Here is a 25,308-nt window from a genome sequence, read left to right on the forward strand (position 1 = left end):
GTTTGTCCTCAGTGAGTGTGAAGGCCGAGGCCGAGCTGCAGCGGGACCATGAAGACCACCGGGACCACCTGGACGTCTCCGTGGTGACGACACGAGTCATCAGCCGACCTTCAACCCTTCATGGATTTAACATGGCACTCGGGCAGAGACGGGGAGGGAAGTCAGACGCCTCACTCTCCGGGAATTCTGGGAATTTAAGGAACGTGTGTGGTTGAGTCAGACTGGACCGGTCTGGTGTGCGTGTGATTGTGTGTTTGTTTCACGTCAATGGGACAAAGATGGAGGCGTGAGGATGGAGTGAGGAGAGAGAGGAAGAGAGAGATGCTCCTCCACTAGAAACTGATCAGAGAACAGCGTTTGCGTGGACGATGGAGCAGGATTTCACACAGTAGGACCAACCGCTCCGACTGGACCTTCATTAACCCCTTCCTTCCTCCACGCGCTGCTGTGGATGGACTGTGTCAAACTGTAACTCTGACTCCAGGTCAGTTTCCTGCTGCAGCGTAGCTAAAAAAAACAAAAACAAAAAGACTCCAAACATGGCCGCCACAGCTACAGGAAGGAAGCACCTGGTGAGAGACTTTAACCATTTCATCACCTGTTACCTGTGTCGAGGTTACCTGATTAAACCGACCACGGTCACCGAGTGCCTGCACACCTGTGAGTCAAACAACACACACTCAAACACACACACACACACACACATGTCCTGTTCTGTTTCACCAAATGTTTTGACTTTAAAGGTAGAGTCTGGAGTTTTGTTCGTTGTTGCAAAAACATTAAAACTGTTATGTTGTTATGCCGTTGTGGTGAGCTGGGAAGACGGTGTTAGCAGCCTCGAGCTAGCTCCCTACAACGGTCCTCATGCTTGTTACCAGTTGAAGCTTTAGTTGTCAGTGACGGTCAGGAATCGATCCGCGGCTCCAGCGCTTCACTCAGACTGTATTTCTTTTTCTTTGCGGTTCTGACTGCTGCTGAGAGAGAGAGAGAGACGTGCTAGCACTTGTTAGCATCAGAGACAGCTAGTGGCTAGCAGCCCTGAAGGGAGTTAACAAACTTAAGTGAACTAACTCTACGAGGAGCTTAACATACAGAGGAAGCTAACATGCTAAAGGGAGTTAACTAACTTCAGTGAACTAACTCTGCCATGTGGAGCTAACATACAGAGGAAGCTAACATGCTAAAGGGAGTTAACTTCAGTGAACTAACTCTGCCACGAGGAGCTAACATACAGAGGAAGCTAACGTGATAAAGGGAGCTAACACACCGAGGAAGGCAGCTAACGTACTAAACGGAGCTAACATACAGAGGAAGCTAACGTGCTAAAGGGAGCTAACATACAGAGGAAGGCAGCTAACGTGCTGAAGGGAGCTAACATACAGAGGAAGCTAACGTGCTAAAGGGAGCTAACATACAGAGGAAGGCAGCTAATGTGCTAAAAGGAGCTAACATACAGAGGAAGCTAACGTGATAAAGGGAGCTAACATAAAGAGGAAGCTACGTGCTAAAGGGAGCTAACATACAGAGGAAGCTATCGTGCTAAAGGGAGCTAACCGATGATATAATACATCCATGGAGCTAGAGGAAGCTAACGTGCTAAAGGGAGATAACATACAGAGAAGGAAGCTAACGTGCTAAAGGGAGCTAACATACAGAGGAAGCTGCTAAAGGGAGCTAATTCAAATTCAATTCAAATTCAAAACAACTTTATTAATCCCACAAGGGGAAATTTTGAGCAGCAGGTTGTCATGGTTTGTATGGCCTACATGGCCCACAATAAATAGACAATAAATAGATAATCAGTACAACACACATCAGACAACTAACAGCTAACATACAGAGGAAGCTAACGTGCTAAAGAAGGGATCTAATATACAGAGGAAGCTAACGTGCTAAAGGGAGCTAACATAGAGGAAGCTAACGTGCTAAAGGGAGCTAACATACAGAGGAAGCTAACATGCTAAAGGAGCTTACATACAGAGGAAGCTAACGTGTTAAAGGGAGCTAACATACAGAGGAAGGCAGCTAACGTGCTAAAAGGAGCTTACATACAGAGGAAGCTAACATGCTAAAGGGAGCTTATGGTGCGTTCCAGGCAACCCGTAACTCGTATTTTTCCGACCTGTTCCTATGGTTACCCGTTAGAACGTACAGTCAAACTCGTAACTTCCCACCTGTGAACTCGTACTAGATCGATCTGCTCCCAGTTCCCAGTTCGTAACTCGTAACTTGCCTGGAACGCTACAAACTCGTAACTGGTGACTTGAAGTCGTGACTTACGGGTTAAAAGGCCTGCCTGGAACGCACCATTACATACAGAGGAAGCTAACGTGCTAAAGGGAGCTAACCTTTCTGAGGGAACTAGGAAGCTCTTTTACTTTGTGATCTGCCGCTGTAGCATTAGAGACTGATTTAACGTGTTGCTGTTGTTCCTTTGCAGTCTGTAAGAGCTGCATCGTGCAGCACTTTGAGGAGAGTAATGACTGTCCCAAATGTGGGATTCAGGTCCACGAGACCAACCCACTGGAGATGCTCAGGTAGGATCTACTTCCTGCTTCCTCCGTCATGACCTGCTGCCTTCTTTGGTTGTTTTTCTATCCTCCGTTTAACTTCCTCTTAACCTCTTTATCGCCTTTCTCTTTCTCTTCTCACATCCTCCTCCTGCTCTTTTACAGGTTGGACAACACCCTGGAGGAGATCATTTTCAAGCTCGTGCCGGGACTCAGAGAAAGTGAGTTTTGCCAGATGGACGGCCGCGTTCATCTGTTTCTTCAGTTTCCATGTGACAAATCATATGTGAAAATCAAATCACAACATTACCCAAACAACATCCAAATAATGGATCACTGTGGCATATTTCTATTCTTTAGCTCTTGTGTAATGATTATAAAAACATCTGGACTGCTAGGGCGATGCTAACCACTGAGCTACACCCTAGTTTTCTCCAACAACAGCATCTCACCTCCTCACCAACACCCTGAAAACCAGTCCAACGTGACCTCAGGTTGTTGTTTTCATCTGTTGAATAAAAACACAAACAAACTAAGGCGTGGTTAACTCACAAACTAAGCAACACCCAAGACCATGGACCAGCTTCTTGGCAGCACAGTTCAGGCTTAGTGGGTAGAAGTTAGCTTGGGGGTTTAGCCGTTAGCTGTTGTATAATATTTCTGAAAACACAGACTGACTAGTGTTTTGCTGACCCACAAACTACACCCAAGAACATCAGAACATCTTCTTGGAAAAACCCTGAACAAACCAGACTGAGTGAGGATTAGTGAGCTGATGTTTGTTTTGTTTGCAGCTGTTGTACAACGGCAGCACAATTAGCATGTTGCTAACCACTGAGCAACACCCTATTTTTCACCAAAAACATCATAAGATCTCTTTGACAACACAACCCAGGCTCAGGTTGTGTGATGTTGGTAATTTTTTTTTCATCTCACTGCAATCCTGTAGTCAGGGCTTAATTTGTGCCGGATCCTGCCGGAACAAGATCCGGCACCTCGCCGAGTGGATCCGGGACCTCCTCTGTCAAATACGTGCAGTGGCGGCCTTAGACATCTGGGGGCCCGTTTCAATATTTCATATGAGGCCCTGCCCTGTTAAACATAAAATTATTTGCCAGCTATGTGCCCATGTGTCGCTGATGCTTTAAACCCTGAAAGGACGCAGTAAACGCACTATCCATGCATCCCAGGTACGCACAACACATTAAGTGTTAAAATCACTATCAGGGCAAGAAACCAGGACTTAGCAGAAAAAACGAGGACTGAAGTTGGTTTTCATCAAAAAGCAAAATCATTATGTAGCCTACATTTTCAGACAAACTACAGGCTTTAACAATATTCTGAATTTAAATTGGCAACAAAAGTAATGAGAGCAAAGTGCTCCGCGTTATTTCAGCACCACGGACAAGGAAAGGACGAGACATGCGGACAGACAGACGTCTACAGGTGCTGATCCTGTCGGTGCTGCGGTGCTGGAGCAGCAGACAGACAGCTGTCTCCTCCATTATTACAATCTGTAAATAAGCTGCCAATAATATCACATTTTAGTTGTGCTCTCGCTGTGTTTTATTTCTCTGTTAAGTTAGGACGTACTCATAGATCGCCTTGGAGGCATTTTAACCCCGAGGAAAAAAAGAAAAGAGGAGGAAAGTGATTGACAGACGTCAATCATCAGGTTACGCAACTGGGCGCACGTCAGGAGGAAAGCAGGAAAAAACAAACACTAAGAGAAAAGGAATAATACTGGGAGAAGGAAAACGAGGGTCTATTGATAGTTTGCGGGCCGTTTTCAAAGGTAAGCTACGTTGTTATTGATATTTCCTGCCGTATTATTAATTAGGAGCGATTAGTGTGCAAAGAGAGAGGCCACTTTGGCATTTCTTATTACAAGTGTAACAAGGACCTGTAAGTACACCAAAATACACTATGTATTTACAATGTAAGTACATGTTATTACATACGGTTACATAGGTAATAATTAATTAGGTAGATACACAGGAACAAGGACCCCTTAAAATAAAGTGTTACCTTGCATTTTTATAATCTTTGTTCACGTCTTTATTCTATATAAGCAACAGTTTATTGCATTTTTATAATCTTTGTTCAATGTAGGTCAGAAGGAGGGTCTATTGCCTTTTGTCTTTATATAAGCACAGTATTGCCTTTTTAGTCTATTGTCTTTTTGTTTTATTCAATAGTTCACACTGAAGATTAAATGCATTTTAACAAAAACATGGTTGCTCATTTCAACTTCTTCAAAAAATAAGTTATTTTTCCTTAAATAGCCTAATAGCCGGTATTCAGTTATCTATACGAACAATTAAAAGCCGGCCGGGTCAAAACAAACAAACAAACAAACAAAACTCTTCCAACTTTGTGGACTGTCTGTGAAGACTGACGGGAGTGAAGCCGACCTCATCCTCTGCCTGCCGGTGGGACAAATTGCACTGTCGGATCTGGGTCTCCGTGTCCGGAACCCGTTCGGGATGACTTGAATGGTGCTGAAGCGCTATGGCGCAACGGACACAGAGACCCAGGTTGGACAGCGCAGCCAGGGGAACAGCATGAGGAAGATGATGAACTCAGATAAAAGCCATAGCGACGTGAGCTCTTATACCTCTGAATTTCACCGCATCGGGGTCATTTTTCAGGTGTGTTAAAAGTCATTTAAGCGCCGTTACGCACGCCGCACGTCTCGCCTCCTGTGCGCTCCTCCCCTCCCCCCCTCCCCCCCCCCCCCCCCCCCCCCGGAACAGCACCCTCTCAGTGTTCCGGGACCTACACATGGACAAATTAAGCACTGCCTGTAGTTAATCTAGATTAAAATGCTAGATTTGAATTTTGCCAAAGACATTCCTATCTTAATAATGAAAATGCACCACAAACTGCTTGAGAAAGCTGGTCTACTATAATATTTTGGTTTGAAAAATAATGTTCAATAAGATGTACTTAAAAAAAAAAAATGTTATACACAAATTAAGTTAGGCAATCTTACACAGCCTCTGATAACATGACATTATTGAACATATTGGAATATATTCTGATACCCAATGGCAAAAAGTAATTATTAGCACTATAGCAAGAAACACGCAGCAGGAAAGGAGCAACCTTTCTACATAGGCTATTTGATATATCTTTGCATGTCATCAGTACTAAATGTCATAAATCACAGAACTCTTCAACATTATAACCAGAACACTACAATACGTTTTGAGGCCTGTTTTTTAAAAAAAAATGCCTCAGGACTGTATAAGGGTTAGAATGACTGCATTTTAATTTTATTGAGAATAAATATTTTATTATTTATTTGAACTTTATACACATTTACTAATGATCCAAATGTTCAATTTGTTGTAAAAAATAAAATAAAATAAAAGTTCAGTTAAAACTTTTTCTTTCATTTCAAAACAAAACATTTCTAGAGCTGGAACTGCAATACCGTAATACCGTGAAACCGTGATATTTTTGCTCAAGGTTATCATACCGTCAGAATCTCATACCGGCCCATACCTATTTCCAAGTAGAGCTGAGTAGAGTTGAGGGTTTTGTTTGTAGCTGTTGTAGCCTACAGTGTTTTTAAACACACCAACAAAAACACTGTAGTCCTACTTTCAGGGTGTTGCTAACCACTGAGCGACACCCCAGTGGTCACCAAGAACATCAAAACATCTTATTAACAACAGGTTCATTAAGAGGTGAGCTCAGTCTGTGTGATGTTGGTAAAAACACAGATAAACTGGGGTGTAGTTAACCACCACTGAGCAGAACACCATAGTTCTCACCAACAACAGCATCTCACCTCCATGGCAACACCCTGGAAACCAGGCTCAGTGCAACGTGACCCCAGGGTTTTGTTTTCAGCTGTTGTATAAAAACACAAACAAACTAAGGCGTGTTTAACCCACAAACAACACACAAGAACACGGACCAACTCCATGCCCACACCACTCAGGCTTAAAGGAGAATTCCGGCCATTTTTGACCCCTAAATCGTTGTCCTGATGGTCACACAGTGTTGGAGGGAGCAAAAAAACGCGACTAAAATTAAAAAAAAACAACTAACTAAATATGGAATTACCATGGCTACCCGGCGCTAGGGATAGCCACAACGCTAACCCATGGGGGCAATTCTTTCTACCACAACAAACACTCAAAAAACAATCAAATATCTGATCTGAGAAATCAGAGAATTGAGTGACACCGCTTTTAGCCAATCATTTTAAACTTAACCAATCTTTTTTTTTTAACCAAAAGTCTTACACCACTGGACGATATGCAGCGTTGCATTTAGGTGCAACTCCAAAAAGGAGGACAAATAAGCGTCCGGCTTGGCATTTAAATTCCGGACTGTCCGGCCTAAATCCGGACGTATGGCCACCCTAGCAGACAGACTAGTGTTTTTCTGACCCACAAGATAAACACCCTAGTTTTGACTGAGAACATCTTGGAAAAATCCTGAAAAAAAAACAGAATGAGTGAGGAGAAGTGAGCTGCAGCTGTTGTACAGTGTTTTTGAACACACCAACAAAAACTACACTTTTATAGGGTGAGCGACACCCCAGTGTTTATGAATCTTCCTCATGACTCCGGCTGATATTTGTCCTTTTTTTTAGCTCTTGCTGGAAGCAGCTCGGCCCCCAACAGATAAAAGTGAACGACAGCTTCATGTCCAAACAGTGACACACATCCAGGCCAAGTTCTAACTGTCAGCTCAGCTTTAGTGTCTGTGCTCTTCATCTTCATTTCACGTGGCTGAAAAACAACTCCCCTACCCCCCCCCGCCCCCCCCCTGCCCTGACACCCTATTGAAGTTCTTGCGATCAAAACAAAATTCCTGCCGTGTAGTATGCTGAGCTGCAGCATCGTAACAGATCATGTCGTCAGGTGGACGGAGAGTATCTGTCTGTCAGCGTGGCGGTATTTTTATTTTTAGAGGAGTGGGTTTTAAAACGAGATGAAGATGTACGACCTTCTCCGGGTCAACACGTCGTCTAACTAAAGCTGTGATGCCGCTATCGCTTTATGGCTCCATAACTTCACCTGCGCTGACAGAGCGCTCTGCTCCGGCCCCAACGCCCGGCAAAACAGCCGATATTTATGGCTGATCAGCTCAGCTCAGCTCAACCGGGTCATACACTGCAAAAACTCAAAATCTTTCCAAGAATATTTGTCTTATTTCTTGTGAAAATGTCTCATTTCTGGTCAAAACTAATCTCTTTCCACTTAAAATAAGACTCATCGCCTAAAAATTTACTTGTTTTTAGACAATTTTCACTTGTTTCAAACAAATTTTCACTTGAAATAAGTAGAAAAATCTGCCAGTGAAAGCAAGATTTTTTGTGTTTGTAATAAGGAAGAAAAACTTGCTCCACTATCTACTATGATTTCAAGTTAAAATCTGCTTGAAAGAAGTAAAAAGTGTCTAAAAACAAGCTACTTTTTAATGTGATGAGTCTTATTTTAAGTAGAATTAGATTTGTTTTGACTAGAAATAAGACAAATATTCTTGGTAAGATTTTGAGTTTTTGCAGTGTAGGAATTCTGGTTTTACAGATTCAGCAGCGCCGACACGACATCTGACTATTAGTGTTTTGTTTTTTACTTTTTTTATTCTAATTTAACAAACGTCCATGCACAGTTTCCATCCACAGAAACAAATGGTGAAGTTTCCTCCTTTGTTTGGATAAGGATGGTAACTAGGAGACGATATGTGATGTTATTATTCAGAGAAGGATAGGAGGACACATATGAACAGATAGATAAAAGTACAATTAAAAAACATCTACACAGTGAACTTCTACAGTTTCTGGGACGAAGCATCATCCTCATCCTCACACTTAAGTGTTTTATCTGTTGTTGCCGTGGTTTGGTTTATTAAAGGGATAGTATCATTTTTTTTTAAAGTGGGGTTGTATGATCTCCAAATAGCCCCTAAGTACTTTAATTGCAGTAGAAGACTCTCTGCACTCCTCCCGTTAGCAACGCCAGCCCATAATAGCCCTGCCCAGAGATTTACAACATACAGTGTTGTGAACAGACCCAAAGAAACGGCCTATTTTCACGGCCTAAAAGAGATTTTATCAATTAAAGTACTTAGGGGCTATTTGTAGATCATACAACCCCACTTTAAAAAAAATGCTACTATCCCTTTAAGATCCCCATTAGCTTTTGCAAGGCAGCAGCTATTCTCCCTGGGGTCTTTTCAGTTTCATAAGTGACAATAAAAACCATCTGCAAACGACACAACAAAAATACATACAGAAGACACAGACTTAATACATACACATACAAACAAAACATCCAAAACCAACAGCAAACATAAACATTACAGTATACATTGAATCATTACACAACATTTACTATCTATCCTGTCACACAAAGATGCCATGACCCAATTTACAGATTTACGCTAATGGTCAAAATTATATGATCCAAATAATAATCTCTTAGTTTCATTTTAAAACGAACCATGTTTCTTTGTAGTTAGGGCTTTACGCTCCTTCATTGCTCTATATAATAGCTACTGTACGTTGAGAAAGTGAGTAAGTATGTATGTCTGAACTAAAAGATGATTTTCTATATAAAAAAAAACATGTGGCATTTTTGTTGTTATAATATTTCTAAGTAATATGACATTAACATCCAGCCAAATGTGGAAATGTGGTAAAATGTAAAAAAAAAATCACACTGTTCTGTTCAGTGTGATTGACAGGTCTCAGGTCTCTGTCGTCATGGCGCCTGGAGGAAAAGAGAAGGAAAAAAAAAGAAGCAGCTTCCATTTATCAATTTAGCATCAAATTCCCCGTCTGTTCTCCAAAGACGTTTAGGTTTCGGACAAAATTCAATAAAGAGGAAATTAGTTTTCTGAGATTTCAGTCACAGATTTCAGTGTGTTTGTGTCTCTGAGCTGTTCCTGAATGTTTTCCTTTTCTTTTATTTTCTTTTCTTTTCTTTTCTCTGTGAACCAGGAGAAGAACAGCAGGAACTGGAGTTCTGGAAGAAGAACCAGCCCAAAGAGAACGGACAAGGTGGAGTACCGACCGTCTGTGAGGAATCTCCCCGCTTTGAGATTTCTTTCTTTCTTTCTTTCTTTCTTTGTGTTTTTTTCTTGTTTTGCTTCTGATTCACAGTTTCCGTCGAACTCTCACTTTTAGAGGCGACAGGGAGTTTCTGATGATTCATCATATTTTGAGCTCATTCATCTAAATCTGGGGAATTTCCTCTTCTTACGTCAAAACCAGCCGAACCCCAGTTTAAGATCTGATTCATTGATAAACTCTTTAAAGGGATAGTAGCATTTTTTTTAAAGTGGGGTTGTATGATCTACAAATAGCCCCTAAGTACTTTAATTGCAGTAGCAGACTCTCTGCACTCCTCCCGTTAGCAACGCCAGCCCATAATAGCCCTGCCCAGAGATTTACAACATACATTGTTGTGAATGGACCCAAAGAAACGGCCTATTTTCACGGCCTAAAAGAGGTTTTACCTGAAAAAAAATACACAGTTCCATTGTTCACTATAATATAATTTTTTCCAGCCCTTTGTAGATCATACAACCCCACTTAAAAAAAAATGATACTATCCCTTTAAGGTTTTAATGGCGTTTTCTCCTCCAACTTTGCAGCAGAAAGCCTGAGGTGTCAGAGGTTCGGGCCGCCGGACGTCGGGGGCGACGGCGGTGACGGCGGCGGTGACGACGGCGAAGGCGGCGGCGATGACGACTACCACCGGAGCGACCCTCAGATCGCCATCTGTCTGGACTGTCTACGCAACACGGGGCAGTCAGGAGAGAGCACGGTCACGGTCTGGGTCTTTATCAACTTATTAACGTTATAAATATCATTATAATTAATTAAAATAAGAGTTATTTTCTGTGTTGATTATCTCGTCTTGGAAAAAAAATGCATTTTCCTGCCTCGCTGCTTAAATCAGCCTCTAATGGAGTTTGTCTCTGGTCCAATCAGGATCTGATGAAGAGGTTCATCCGCTGCTCCAGTCGAGTCACCGTGGGAACAATTAAGAAGTTTCTCAGTCTTAAACTGAAGCTGCCCAGCTCCTACGAGGTAAAGAGCTCATCCACGCCACAGGGCCTCTGTCTGTTATGTGGCTAATCTCATGTCTACAGGTGCAAATCCTCATTTGTCCAAAAGTTTTTTACATCAAGGACCCTAAATTGACACAAATTAGACCACTGGACAAAATTTTGAAGCAAACACCAGAAATACACAAATATTTGTTCTGAGACTGAAGAACGTTACTGTTTTAGTCAATGTCGTTCAAATTAGGGCCAATGGTGTGAATTTTTTTGAAATATTGTAGAGAAATTTCTAGAAAAAAATTATAACATTTCTCAAAATAAAGAAAAGTAAAAAAAAAAAAAGGTAAAATTTCTCCAAAAAAAGTTTTTTAAAAAATCTAGAAAAAATGATAAAATTTCTCAAAAAATAGTTTAAAAAAATCTAGAAAAAATGATAAAATTTCTTTAAAATAAAATCTATTAAAAAAAAAAACAGTTAAAAAAACAAAAAATCTAGAAAAAAATAAAATTTCTCAAAAAAAGGTTAAAAAATTTAGAAAAAATGATAACACTTCTTTAAAAAAATCTATTTTAAAAAACAAGTAAAAAAAATAAATCTAGAAAAAAATGATAAAATTTCTCAAAAAAAGTTTAAAAAATCTAGAAAAAATGATAAAATTTCTTTTTAAAAAAAGTTTTAAAAAATCTATTTAAAAAAAACAAGTAAAAAAAAAACAAAAAATCTAGAAAAAATAAGTCTTTTTTTTTTAAAGAATTATTGTCTTGTTTTAAATGCGTCTTCTTTTTTATTTGTCCAGCAAGCAACAACAGGGAGAATGGCTTCTCACTCCCGTGTTAAACAAGGTTTTTCATGAAAGTGATGATAAATTGAATTGAACTGAAATTGAACAGAATTTAGCAGAACAACGTAGCTCTGAGTTTGGATCAGTTTAAAGGTTTTAAGACGCTAGAAACAGAAACTTTCAGCGTTGCGCTTCCAGAAAGTGTCAAGAATTAGAAAAACAACAAGTAATATTTTAAAAACACACCATCAGTTCTGACACATTTGACCTCTTTCAAAGAAACTGCAGCTTTAAAATGTGCTGAGACTTTATTACTGGTGAGCAGAGTCTGTCTGATCTGAGCAGCAACGTCCTGTAAATGATCGCAGGTCAAAGTCCAGATTCACAGTTTGAACTGAAATAACTTTTATTCTTGAAATGAAACAGAGAGGAGGAAGTTAAAACTGTGTGTGAAACCAGAAGCTCATTAATAATCGTTTCTTAATGATGCTGATCAGCAGCAGCTTCATCAGAGTGTAAAGCTGTAACACACACACACACACACACACACACACACACACACACAGCTCAGTGCAGCCTCACACCCACTCACTGTCGACTTCCTCTCACATCAAACACCAGGACTCAGTTCTTCTTCTTCTTCTTGTTCCTGCATCACAGACTCGTTATGACTCTGATATGAAACATGATAAATGTCAATGTCACATTATAACAACATGATAAAGGTGTAATAGAGGTGTTATTACTGTGCTGCAGCTGGATGTGCTGTGTGACGGGGAGATGTAACGGGACACACAATTAAAAGTGAAATTTCTCAAAATAAAAAAAGTTACAAAAAAAAAAAAAATCTAGAAAAAAAATGTTCAAACTTTTCAAAAAAACGTTTTAAAAAAATGGTAAAATTTTTCCAAAAAAGTTTTTCAAAAAAAAAAAAAATTATAAGATTTTTCCAAAAAAAGGAAAAAATTTTTTTTGAAAAGATTTATAAAATTTCTTTTAAAAAAAAAATCTAGAAAAAATGGTAAAATTTCTCAAAAAAAATCTAGAAAAAAATTACAAGATTTCTCCAAAAAAGGTTAAAAAAAAAAAAAAATCTAGAAAAAAATGGTAAAATTTCTCTTAAAAAAATCTAGAAAAAAAAGGTAAAATTTCTCAAAAAAAAGTTTTTAAAAAAATCTAGAAAAAAATGATAAAATTGCTTTTAAAAAAAGTAAAAAAAGCAAAAAAAAAAAGCCTCACATGACTTCCTCTCACATCACATCAAACACCAGGACTCAGTTCTTCTTGTTAATGTTCCTGCATCACAGCCTCGTTACGACTCTGATATGAAACATGATAAATGTTAATGTCACATTTATAACAACATAATAAAGGTGTAATAGAGGTGTTGTAACTGTGTTATAGAGGTGTAATAGAGGTGTAATAGAGGTGTTATATGTGCTGCAGCTGGACGTGCTGTGTAACGGGGAGATCATGGGCCGGGACCACACGCTGGAGTTCATCTACATGACGCGCTGGCGGCTTCACGGAGAGAACGTAAGACACACACTCACTTCCTGTTGACGCCTGCATTCATGCATTCAGCTGCTACAGGAAATTATGCTGCTGTGTATATGCATGTGTGTGTGTATATGCATGTGTGTGTGTGTGTGTGTGTGTATGCATGTGTGTGTGTGTGTGTGTGTGTGTGTTGTGTAGTCACAGTGTGGGGGTTCGCTCGCGTCGTCTGAGCTGAAACCTTTTTTTATTTTGGGGTCGGGGGAGTTTCACTATGACACATCAGAGTGAGAATGAAAGTAAATAAACAAAATGTTCCCAGAATTAGATTAGTGTGTGTGTGTGTGTGTGTGTGTGTGTGTGTGTGTGTGTGTGTGTGTGTGTGTGTGTGTGTGTGTGTGTGTGTGTGTGTGTGTGTGAATGACTTCTCTATTCAGCTTCAACCTGATGACTCAGTCGAGGCAGAACGAGACGTCAGACTCTGACAGGAAACTTCTCCCTCGGGAGTTTTTATTCAGGTGTTGTTATTGTTGTTGTTCACCTCAGACTAGGCTTGGGCGGTATTACGGTAATGCCATAAACTGCAGGTGTTTAAAAATAGCAACGGTATCAGTTTCAATACCGTCATGAAAAAATGCAATGCACTTATATAGGAGATAAGGATTAAATATTAAATAAAAGTCATTTAATGTCTAAAATTAATTATATGTCCAGTAGCACTTATGTGTGGTTGAATTTTCAGTTAGTTTAATATGTTTTAGCCTACTTTTACCCCCCCCCCCGCTCCCCCGTCGGACACGTTCCACCCATAGACTGTAAAAAGAATGGACGTAGCGTCCGTGACGTCACCCATTGGTTTTGGGGAGTCGTTTTTGTGACTCCAATATGGCGGCCTGGACAGCGCCATGTTGGATTGGCCGGCCGAGAACCCGCCCACTGGCCTCTAAGCAGCTGTCCACGGAGCTGCTCGGACCTGTCACTCAACGTTTCCGCGCCCTAATTGGCCAGAGTTTTAACCTAATAACAGTAAAACTGTAGAGTTAAAAAAAAATTCACCCCCCTCAGAGTGTGTGCGGGGGTAGAAACTATCGATTGAGACGAAAAAACGTTCTGACACCAGGCTTTTAACATGTTTACTGAGGATGTAAAGTCGGCGATTTTAACACGGGGGTCTATGGGGAATGCTCCCTTCTGACACCAGCCCCCAGAGGAAGAAGAGGGGATTGCAGTTTTTTGAACGCGGAAGTGAGCTTCACTTCTCAGACCGACAACTGCCCCCTTGGTTCCACCATAGTCACTCTCACTCACACACACATCACACAGCCAGATCGCTCTGCACACAGTTTATGAACTTGATTAGTTTCAACAAGTCAGTCAGGTTTTACCGTTATGCTTGTTTATCACCAATAAACACAGTAGATGAGCGTGAGTGACTGAGCTGAGGCTGCGGGTGGGCTGGCCCTTCAAAATAAAAGCCCTATAGCCTTTCATATGTGACCCGTTCCATCAAAATGAGTCGGAAGTCGCAACGTTCTATTTTTAGATAATCAGCTGATAACATGGAAAACCCATAGAAAATCAAAAATTTTTTTTACCCTAATTTCAAAGCAATGACATTCAAAAACAATCTCCCAAAGTTTCACAGTCCAGATAATTGAGAAAAGGCACAAAAATGATGATTAAAGTCGACCTGCAACTTAAACCCTCTGAAAATGAGCGTTGCTTCGGTGCAAAACATGAAATATCTCCTGAACCGTTCATGATAGAGACGAGCTGTAAACTGCATCTGAATCGCGGGATTCTCCGCTTTCCGACGGCCATTGAATGGTGCCTCTATGACGAGAAGGGACGGATACAGAAACAGATGCTAAACCGAGTAGCATCGACGCTAACAGAGCATAGCATCGACGCTAACAGAGCATAGCATCGACGCTAACAGAGCGTAGCATCGATGCTAAACCGAACGTACACGCTTGCACATGTTTTACAAAATGTCAACAAAACATGACAACTTCTGAACCGTTTATGATAGAGACGAGCTGTAAAAAGCATCTGAATTGTGAGATTCCCTGCTTTCCGAGGGTCATCGAATGGTGCATCTATGACAACAAGGGACCGTATAGGGTGCGTGTAATCACGTGGTACAGGAACAGATGCCAGAGTCACTGGCAAAAACTTTAACTGCAATTTTCTCAGGTTTTAGAACGGAATAAAGAGAGTGAAAGATCGTAATTCAAATGGCCACATCTCGAAAACCATCAAATGTATGACTTTGACTAGGGAATCATTTTAAAGCTTATTTTCTAATCTTTCCATTGATACCAAAATCTCAACTTTGAAATTTGGGTCACTGTGACTCATTTTGATTGGATCGGGTCACATATACAGTTCGGTCATATTGATTTTGACAAGACAGGGCTCCAAATGTTTTGTTTTTTTCCTGCGACCAATCGACCAATGAGATTTTGGTCTGCTAATGTTTAGCCCTAGTATTCAGTTTCTGATTGGTGAAGACACAAGCCAATGTTTGGTAATGCCACTTACGTCATCATTTTTAATTAGTCACGGTAATACCGTATACCGTGGTAAAATGTGGAGGAAGTTTGACGGTATCAAAATTTGGATACCGCCCAAGCCTACCTCAGACCTGTTTGTATATGGACCAGGAGTATTATAGTTCACTAAAACTAAAACTAGAACTGAGAACAACTAAGACTAATGCCCAATTCCAATTGTAATTTTCATACCTAGCCCTTTAACCCTCGCCCCTTGAAACGGAGCTACATCATCAGTCGTCTCTGCTGGCTTTCAAATAAGCAGACGTGACGAGCTTTTGCCACAAATGCTGCATTCAAAACCATGTTAACTTAATAAAATAAAATAAAATAAAATGTAATGCAGACTGACCGGTGTATTGTAAAACATTTATTTATTGATGTATGTATGTAACGTTAGGCTATAGAGCCCCGAGGCAGCACTGCTCCTCTGTCCAAAACACACATGAAGCTTCACTTTTAATTCAAACAAACTAATGCGACTGCCACAATTGTTAGATTTCATCAATGAGACCAACATTTATCTCCTAAAAAGAATGTAACTACCCAGCGGTAAACCTCTAAAAACCTGCAGGTAAGTTAATTAGCAATCGTCTTTTCCCCCGGGATGACGACGGAGGTTGGCCGGCCGAGCAGCTCTCTGGACGGGTGGTGTCTCTGTGACAGGTGGAGCTTCACTTCTCCCAAAAACATCGGAGCAAACGTCTGAACAGCCTCATGTGGATAAACCGACCGCACATTGGGGATCTAAACAGCTACTTTATCGCATGAAAACATATTAAAACTTAATAAAGTGACGTAATAACAGTGCTAGAGCGGGAAATAAAACAGCTGCCGGTTGCCACGAGATGCATTCTGGGAAACTTGTCATAGCCCCTAAAGCTGGGCATACACTGTGCAATATTTTAAATCGTTTGATTCAGCTCCATCTCTAACTGCACGACCAAGTAGATCTCTGAGTTCAAAAGTTCACAGCCCATGAATCATGTTCTCACACTGTACGTCCATATAACCACACGTCGGACTTTTGTATCCGGAACTGCAACGTCAGAAAGAAGCACGCCGAAGATGCTCAATAAAAACAAATGCACAGCCGTGGCAGATCGGCTCGTGGCGCTGCTTCTACTGTGCGGTACCTTCACAAGGAGCGACCAGGATTTCAAACAAGTTTCAACAAAAGTTTCAACAATCGAAAAATGTTCAAAAAAAGGAAGCGCTTCGTGGACTCGTTGTTTAAAATAGAGGTGCTCTTTGGAAAGGGATCGAGGATGTAGGAAAACAAAAGAAAAATTCCAAGGCACTCTCTTAAAGGGATAGTTCACCCTAGAATGATATTTCGCTCATTATCTACTCACCCTGATGTTGACTAAGGGCTGGAAGAAGTTTCAGAGTCCTCCGTCCCTTCTCTGAGTTACAGGGGGTCTTGGCGTAGCAGTGCATTTCAATGCAACGGTTGCAAAGGGACACCAGAGCTCTTCGCAAAAAAACACACACAAAAAAACATCCAAATACCTCCATGCTGCTCGTATGTAATGTCCGTCTTGTGCTGAAGCCCCAAATTGCGTAATTGTCCCGAAAAAAATTAAATAAGTCCACATTCCAAGCATGTTTGTAGCATTAGCTCCTAGTGTCTGTTGTCGCTCTTCCGCTGCCAGCGCGCATGCGCAAGGTTCGCACTGAGACCGACTCGCTTCCTTGTTTACCCCGGCGAAGGAGTAGAAGCAGTCCGTAATAGCCTGCCTTGCACCGGGACAACACTTTTTCGTGCAATTTTGGCCTCTTAAAACATATTTTAGCCATGGCTGAAGATTTTGATGTCGAGGACGAGCTGCATTTCTTTGCTGAGCCGTATTTGTACGAGCCAGAACCTTGCGCATGCACGCTGGCAGCGGAAGACCGGACAACAGACACTAGGAGCTAATGCTACAAACATGCTTGGAATGTGGACTTATTTAAGTTTTTTCGGGACAATTACGCAATTTGGGGCTTCAGCACAAGACGGACATTACATACGAGCATCATGGAGGTATTTGGATGTTTTTTTGTGTGTGTTTTTTTACGAAGAGCTCTGGTGTCCCTTTGCTACCGTGGCATTGAAATGCACTGCTACGCCAAGACCCCCTGTAACTCAGAGAAGGGACGGAGGACTCTGAAACTTCTTCCAGCCCTTAGTCAACATGAGGGTGAATAGATAATGAGCGAAATATCATTCTAGGGTGAACTATCCCTTTAACAATAAAATGCCTTTATTGAATTATGGCATGGTCGAAATGACAATTAAAAACTCAGACGCGTTTCGGCGTCTAGCCTTCATCAGTCAAATGACTCCCTGGTAGTTAAGAGAGTGCCTTGGAATTTTTATTTTGTTTTCCTACAAAAGTTTCAACAAGTTTAAACAAGAAGCTCACCGGTCCAAAAAATAGTCGTACGAGTGGCAAACCGCACAGTGTATGTCCGGCTTTAGACTAAGACTAAATAAAAACTAAATAAAAACTAGTCAATTCCTCTAAAATAAAAACTAAACTAAAACTGATTCATCACTTGTTGAACTCACTGAAACTAAACTGAAATAAAAAAGCAAACTGAAAAACTAAATAAAAATAGAAACTGATGAACATTTTAAAACTATAACAACCTTGATCTGAACCTCCTCCTCTTCCTCCTCTAACAGGAATCTGCAGCTTCATCTTCGTTTTTTTTTTTTTCCAGAATTTCGTCTGAAACTTTTCACGTTTCCTCTCAACCGTCGCACAAAAGTTTTTTGGGGGATTTTGAACAACTCACATGAAGTTCCCGTTGAATCATAACCGACATGAATAATTATCAGGACTGATGATGATGAAGATGGTTTGACTGATGAAATGAATAATAACTCCTGACTCGACCAGAACAGAACTGATAAGATACAAGAGAATGATTATAAACTACAACTAAATGATATTGTAAAACAAATTAGTGGTTTTATATTTCAGCCATCGTCCACGTATAAAAGACAAAATCTATGAGACTCAGGTTTGAAGAATAAGAATCTAACAACACAAACACATGAAACTCTTTGTCCTGCTTCAGAGTGAAATGAAAAACTTGACAAAGAAATATAGAAATATTTAGTTTTAATCATTCAGATTACTTTTTGTTTTTTGTTTTGTTTTTGAGCCACTACAGTTCAGAATTTCTTTCCTTTTTTAATTATCTTTTTATTTTAATTAACAGACAGACAAGGAAAAACATAATAAAGTAATCAGACATTATGATAATAATAATGATAATACAATAAATAATTAGATAGAAAAAAGCAACAAAAAAATACTAATTGTAATAATTACATAAGGTTTCAATCTGAGGAAACATTTTCATAAATATACGCACTAGATACAACGACAAATACATGAGTTACAATTAGGGATGTCACGATTACAGATTTCCTTGGTGTGATTATTGTCAGAGAATTTATCACGATATTACGATAATCACGATTATTACGCGTTGTTGATTTCACAACACTGTTAATGTGTAAAATCACATGAACACTCCATGTAGGCCTAAAGGTTTCTTTTATTTCTCGCTTAATATCGCAATTAATTGTGTAATTGAGTAATCGTGACATCCCTAGTTACAATTAAACATACCAGTACTTTACAAATAATTTGTTATAGAATCTAACAAGAGTACCCACAGTAAATACACGGGATTTAGCACTAATGCTAAATTACATTCGTAGTCCCCAAAACAATACAACAATTAACATAAAAAGTCCATAAAGACGGAGGACCGGTAGATAACAGAAGAAGTACATTTACATAGTTACAGGGTTGGACATGATTCTTTGAATTGTAAAAAAAATATATATATATAATCTATACAGCTGCGATTAACACGATTCATTAAAATATAAAAATATATCTATACAGAATGAAATGAACAACTTTACAAAGAGATGTAGAAATATTTAGTTTCAATCATTTAGATTACTAAAGAATTAAAGGGATAGTATCATTTTTTTAAAGTGGGGTTGTATGATCTACAAATACCCCCTAAGTACTTTAATTGCAGTAGCAGACTCTCTGCACTCCTCCCGTTAGCAACGCCAGCCCATAATAGCCCTGCCCAGAGATTTACAACATAGGCTACAGTGTTGTGAACAGACCCAAAGAAACGGCCTATTTTCACGGCCTAAAAGAGGTTTTACCTGAAAAAAAAATACACAGTTCCATTGTTCACTATAATATAATTTTTTCCAGCCCTTCAAAGTGCAGGAAAAACACAGTTTTTATTTGGACCGAACCAACTGCTGATCGGCGGGCGCTAACCCTGGGCGGAGGGATACGTGAGTTGGTTAGGTCCAAATAAAAACTGTGTTTTTCCTGCACTTTGAAGGGCTGGAAAAAATTATATTATAGTGAACAATGGAACTGTGTATTTTTTTTTAGGTAAAACCTCTTTTAGGCCGTGAAAATAGGCCGTTTCTTTGGGTCTGTTCACAACACTGTATGTTGTAAATCTCTGGGCAGGGCTATTATGGGCTGGCGTTGCTAACGGGAGGAGTGCAGAGAGTCTTCTACTGCAATTAAAGTACTTAGGGGCTATTTGTAGATCATACAACCACACTTTAAAAAAAATGATACTATCCCTTTAATAAATATTTCATGTTCATCAAAACAGAAACAGGTCAAACTGTTAAAAACCAGGACTCGACTAAATGTGTGAAAGATGAACTGGACCTCACACACACACACACACACACACACACACACACGTGGAAACACAACAACAACACACTCAGCAGGAGTTCTTGTCCTGGTTTAGTCTGAAGTGTCGCCACCGACGGCTTCAGGCGTCGGGGTCGTCTTCCTGTGGTTCAGTGGGCCACAGTGTGTGTGTGTGTGTGTGTGTGTGTGTGTGTGTGTGTGTCTGTGTGTGTGTGTATGTGTGTGTGAGTGTGTGTGTGTCTGTGTGTGTGTGAACACATTCCTGCGCTCGGCGGCTGAATGTCGGTCTGTTTTTCCTGCACGTGCGTCTTCACATGAAGGATGAGCTGGTGAAAGGTCTGGTCCACCGAGGAGACGACAGAGCAGCACAGACAGCTGGAGGGGGGGGGGGGGGGGCATGTGAACCTTAAAGGGACAGTTCAACATTTAGTCAAATTGGCCCATCACCATAATAATCCCTATAGTCATAGCAGTAGGTTGTTACCTTTTTTTAATTGTCGGTGCAAGCTATTTTTAGAACGGCGGAGCAGAGCCGTGAGCTGCTCAGAGCTACGCTACGGAGACTCATTATGGGATTTCTTGGTTTCCCTTATCAAACTCATCAAATACACAATCCAACAACTCCACAACGCTCTGGTGGACAAGTTGTGAGCTGCACATTCACCACGCTATGAGATAATAACACAACGTTACCAGACAGAGTTGTTTTAGAGGGAAATACAGAGACTGATGATGAAAAACTGTCCCTGAAGGCAACGTGCATCAGTGGTTTTACATGAATTTCCCTCTAAAACAAAACGTCTAATGTTCAGGATCTTCTGCTTTAATCCAGAATGTAAATTGAAGTTTCCTGTGAAGTGATGAAGGTGGAGAGCCGGTCAGTCCACACGTTTATTACACAAGGTGTAATAAAGCATGTGAATCACCTGCTGCAGTCAACCTGTAGTTTAAACAGAACTATTGGTTTGTCTTTTAAATGCAGCATTCTTCTTGTTGGCGGTCGTCGGGTCTTCTGTCGTCTCATTGAGTCTTTATGTTTTCTACTCTTTAACGTTTGCGAACCTGCCTGCTGAGCACCGCTGGGAAGAGGTGCAGAGTAGACGGAAGTGGCAAAATTTACAAAATAAAACGACTGGAAGTGTAAATTAGACAAAACAATTAGAGATTTTTTCATTCTGTCTCTGCGGCCCGGTGGTTGCTGGTCGGTCTTGATGCAGCTTCAGTCGAACGTTTGTTGTGTGAAAGCGGCCGCACCAACTGCCTGGTGTCGGCTATGCCACCAGTTTGGGCTAAAAAGGCTCCTGTAGTTGTTTTTGGGCAGTGCAATGCATTCTGGGATCGTGGGCCGCGAATATTTCACATCAACAATGGAAACGACCAGAAACCAGGAAACAAACTGAGTCCAAAGGAGATCTGATGCTTCAGCAGCTCAGCTGAACCACGACGCATGAAGAAGGAAAAAAAACTTTGTGTGCGGAATCAAAGTGCACAACAAATACGCAACAAATACGACCTACCGCATGTCAGTCGTCATGGAAACATGATGCTCTGCCAGCGGTGTGTGTTGTTGTTGTGTGAACGTGAAGCGAACGAGCTGAAGAATTTCCAGAGTTCATGATGTTTCACGTTGAGACGATTCTCCGTTTCAGTTTATTTGACACCAGAACAAAATCTAAATCCCTTCACGCAGCTGCACAGAGAGGGTGTGTGTGTGTGTGTGTGTGTGTGTGTGTGTGTGTGTGTGTATTATAATTAAAGTGTGTAGACAGAAGTGCTGAGTGAGATGGGACTCTGTTGTTCTGAGCCGTGATGCAGCAGAAAGCAGGAGGAGACGACAGCAGCTGTTTCTCTGCTGCAGCTGCTCACACACACACACACACACACACACACACACACACACACACACACAGACACACACACACACACACACACACACACACACACACACACACACACACACACACACACACACACACACACACTCGACCTCTCACTTCCTGAATTTTGCATGAAAACAGCGACGACGACGGATCCAAACAGCTTCTAACAGGCTGAAGGAACCACTGACGTCTCTGTTGGTCTGGACTCTAACGTCACACTGTGATGATGTCACAGGACGGACGATGACATCATCCTCAGAGGACGCACTCGTCTTCTCCACTGCAAAAACTCAAATATCTCACCAAGAATATTTGTCTTATTTCTAGTCAAAACAAATCTCATTCTACTTAAAATAAGACTCATCACATTAAAAGCAGCTTGTTTTTAGACACTTTTTACTTCTTTAGAGCAGATTTTCACTTGAAATAAGTAGAAAAATCTGACAGTGGAGCAAGTTTTTCTTCCTTATTACAAGCACAAAAAACTTTGCTTTCACTGGCAGATTTTTCTACTTATTTCAAATGAAAATTAGTTTTGAACAAGTGAAAATGGTCTAAAAACAAGTTCATTTTTAGGTGATGAGTCTTATTTTAAGGGGAAAGAGATTAGTTTTGACTAGAAATGAGACAAATATTCTTGGAAAGATTTTGAGTTTTTGCAGTGTTCTTCTACTGTAAAGTGACATCACTAATGAAAAGACACAAACTGAAGTTCCAGATGTTGTTGATGTCTGGGCCGTGTCAGATGTGAAGCTGATGAAAAAGCTGCTCTTTTTGTTTGTCGGCACTTGAACGTGATATTTCCATGATATTTCCCCTTTAAATGAGCTTTATGGTCCAGAAATATCTCTCAGAGGCCGAGACGTTTTATTTTATTTATTCTCTACCAACCGATCAATACATAAATAGATAATAATCTATTGTACTGGCTCATCTGCTGCTTTAGTCCCACTGCCACTGTCACCAAAGGAAACAAGTTTTTCATTTCTCTAATTGAAGTGAATTGTGAGACGACAGGTCGAGCCAAGTCACAGTTTAATTATAAAAAAGCCCATTTAAAAACCAGCTCAGCCGACCAGTTAGAAATAATACAATATAGTTCATAAAGGTCAATATAATAATAAATAAAACTAATTTAGAATAAAAAGAGAAAGTAAAAAAAAAATCTTGACTGGATGTGTGTTTTAATCGTGGTCGTATCCCTCCGCCGCTCACTCTAGTTCCACTTAACTTCCTGTTTGTCATAATCAGTAATTATGTGGGAAAGGTTGAAGTGAGTAATTAATTAGTCATTAATTATTAATCATTATCAGTAATTAATCATTAATCTTAATTAATCAGTAATTAGTGAGATTTCCCTGAGTTTTCCTCTTCACGAGAACAAAAACTGAACTTTTGGACGGTGACGTCGTCGTTCAGCTACGACTTCCTGGACGTTTTAATTTTTTGCAGAGCAGCAGCAGCTTCACTCGGTGTGTGTGTGTGTGTGTGTGTGTGTGTGTGTGTGTGTGTGTGTGTGTGTGTGATGATGTAACAACCTTAAAACTTTGCAGCAGCGTCGTCGTCCTATTTTCAAACTTTAATTTTCTCTGTGTCTCTCTCTCTCTCAGACGTATCCCATGGTTCTGGAGTACCGGCCACGCATCGACTTCGGCTGAAGTACGGCTATAAGAAGAGGACCATACACACACACTGACACACACATTTTCACGTTCACACACACACACACACACACACACACACACAGATCAGATCAGATGCCCACAATGTGCAGAGAGAGAAAGATTTAAATGTATTTTTGTACAGCCGATGATGAAGTGACACGTTGTTATGGTGAAGAGGTTTTATGCTATAGAATAATATATGCTATAATATATGATATTTTTAAATGTACGTCCCTGTGCCTAAAAACCTGTCGATCAGAACTGAAGTACGACCATATCTTCACTTTGCCTGTTTAACTCTGTAGATTAAATGTTGATTTTCTACCGTTGATGCAGCTTCGTCGTGTTTGTCACATTCCTACACTCTAAATCAACTTTTATTCCTGATCCTCACACACATTCACCTGACACCTGTGATGACAGAGTCCAGATTCTTGGAGTCGACTCTTCCACGTTTCACCAGTGTTAAAAAAAAAACACAAACGGCAAATTAACTGGTTGATGAAAAATGTGTTTGCACCGTCTCAAATTTTAGGGGCAAAAGTCTGGAGCCCTGAATTGAAGTGAGCTCATGAGTTTATGGAGCCATCAGAGGAGGGATGTGAATCTTTGGGTGTCTCATGATTCGATTCCAAATCGATTCTCATATGCAGATGCTCGTTAAATGTGCATCACCTGTAACAACGGTGCTGTTGGAAACTCTCCAGCCAGTTGACCTGCAGCTGCACAGACGAGCTGTCAGAGGAGCCTGAGAGCCTCTTCAGCTGCTGTTTGGCTGCACTTTGTAGAAAAAGCTAGCCTATAAATCTCTCTGCCCCCTAGCGGCAGCAAATCTCTTTGCTCCGTAGGTCTAGAAACGAGCCATAGGAACTTTTGGAGTCTCGAACACCGTTTGTGTTGACCAATCACAGCGCTCTATCTGTTTAGAGAGTCGTTGGGCGGCTTAACGCCATGACGACATACATTTTAATTGGCTTGTCAGGCTAACGTCATCCTGCTCTTTGCTCTGATTGGTCGTAGCGCTACCCTATTGGTGCAGAGGCAGTTTGAAAGACAGCCTTCATCCGCCCCCTGGATTGAGCCGAGGTCTACCGCTCGTTGCCAGACTAGACATTTTAGTGATATAGTCTGGATGGTCAGGCTATAAAAGAGTTCAAAATGTGAAGATCTGACCTCCATCTGAGCAACAATCAGCTGAGCCAGAGCTCCATCCAGAATCACAGAGGAAATTCTGACATGAATCGAATTTTCCCACCTCTACATCAGAGCTCACAGAGCTAAAGGAACAACTGAGATAACAGTCAAAGAGCGCTAACAGAGAGAACTGAGCCTTCAGAGCTTCTCCTGTGTTTTCTCTGCTGAATGAGACCAGACAGGAAGCAGTGAGGCTCCGCCCCTCTTCAGGTAAACACCTGTAGTGTGTCTCGAATCGCATAGACCAGAGCGGCATCTGAGAATGACTGATGCATCCTGGGTAATTTAGGGGCAGCGCCCGGCATCCCTCCCTTGAAAAGTTCAGCCTAACTGGCTTAACAAACTAACTAACAAAAAGTTGTCTATTAACAGGCTGTTTCCAGACAACACTGAGCCAAAACCTCCCGGTGATTCCACCAAATACGTGTAGATGTCTGGGTCAGACATTTCTGGCCACTGTGTGGAGTCACTGATCACTGT

The 25,308-nt window shown here is 40.8% G+C and overlaps 1 protein-coding gene across 3 annotated transcripts; it reads left to right on the plus strand.

Annotated features, from left to right (window-relative positions):
- On the plus strand, positions 1-23,963 carry pcgf5a (polycomb group ring finger 5a). Of its 3 annotated transcripts, none has more exons than XM_085799199.1 (8): positions 1-660; positions 2,441-2,537; positions 2,676-2,731; positions 9,478-9,537; positions 10,134-10,312; positions 10,474-10,572; positions 12,776-12,865; positions 23,581-23,963. In XM_085799199.1, exons 1-8 carry the CDS (start codon positions 540-542, stop codon positions 23,626-23,628), a joined length of 750 nt encoding a protein of 249 aa, XP_085655325.1. In that variant the 5' UTR covers positions 1-539; the 3' UTR covers positions 23,629-23,963. The 3 variants fall into 3 exon arrangements, with proteins under 3 accessions (XP_085655325.1, XP_085655326.1, XP_085655327.1); XM_085799200.1 differs by having other exon boundaries at positions 10,137-10,312; XM_085799201.1 differs by having other exon boundaries at positions 552-660; positions 2,506-2,537.
- Positions 23,964-25,308: the final 1,345 nt, after the last annotated feature.

The sequence above is a fragment of the Trachurus japonicus genome, chromosome 15, assembly GCF_045865225.1.
Source record: "Trachurus japonicus isolate A0001 chromosome 15, Traja_1.0".
Lineage (NCBI taxonomy): Eukaryota > Metazoa > Chordata > Actinopteri > Carangiformes > Carangidae > Trachurus > Trachurus japonicus.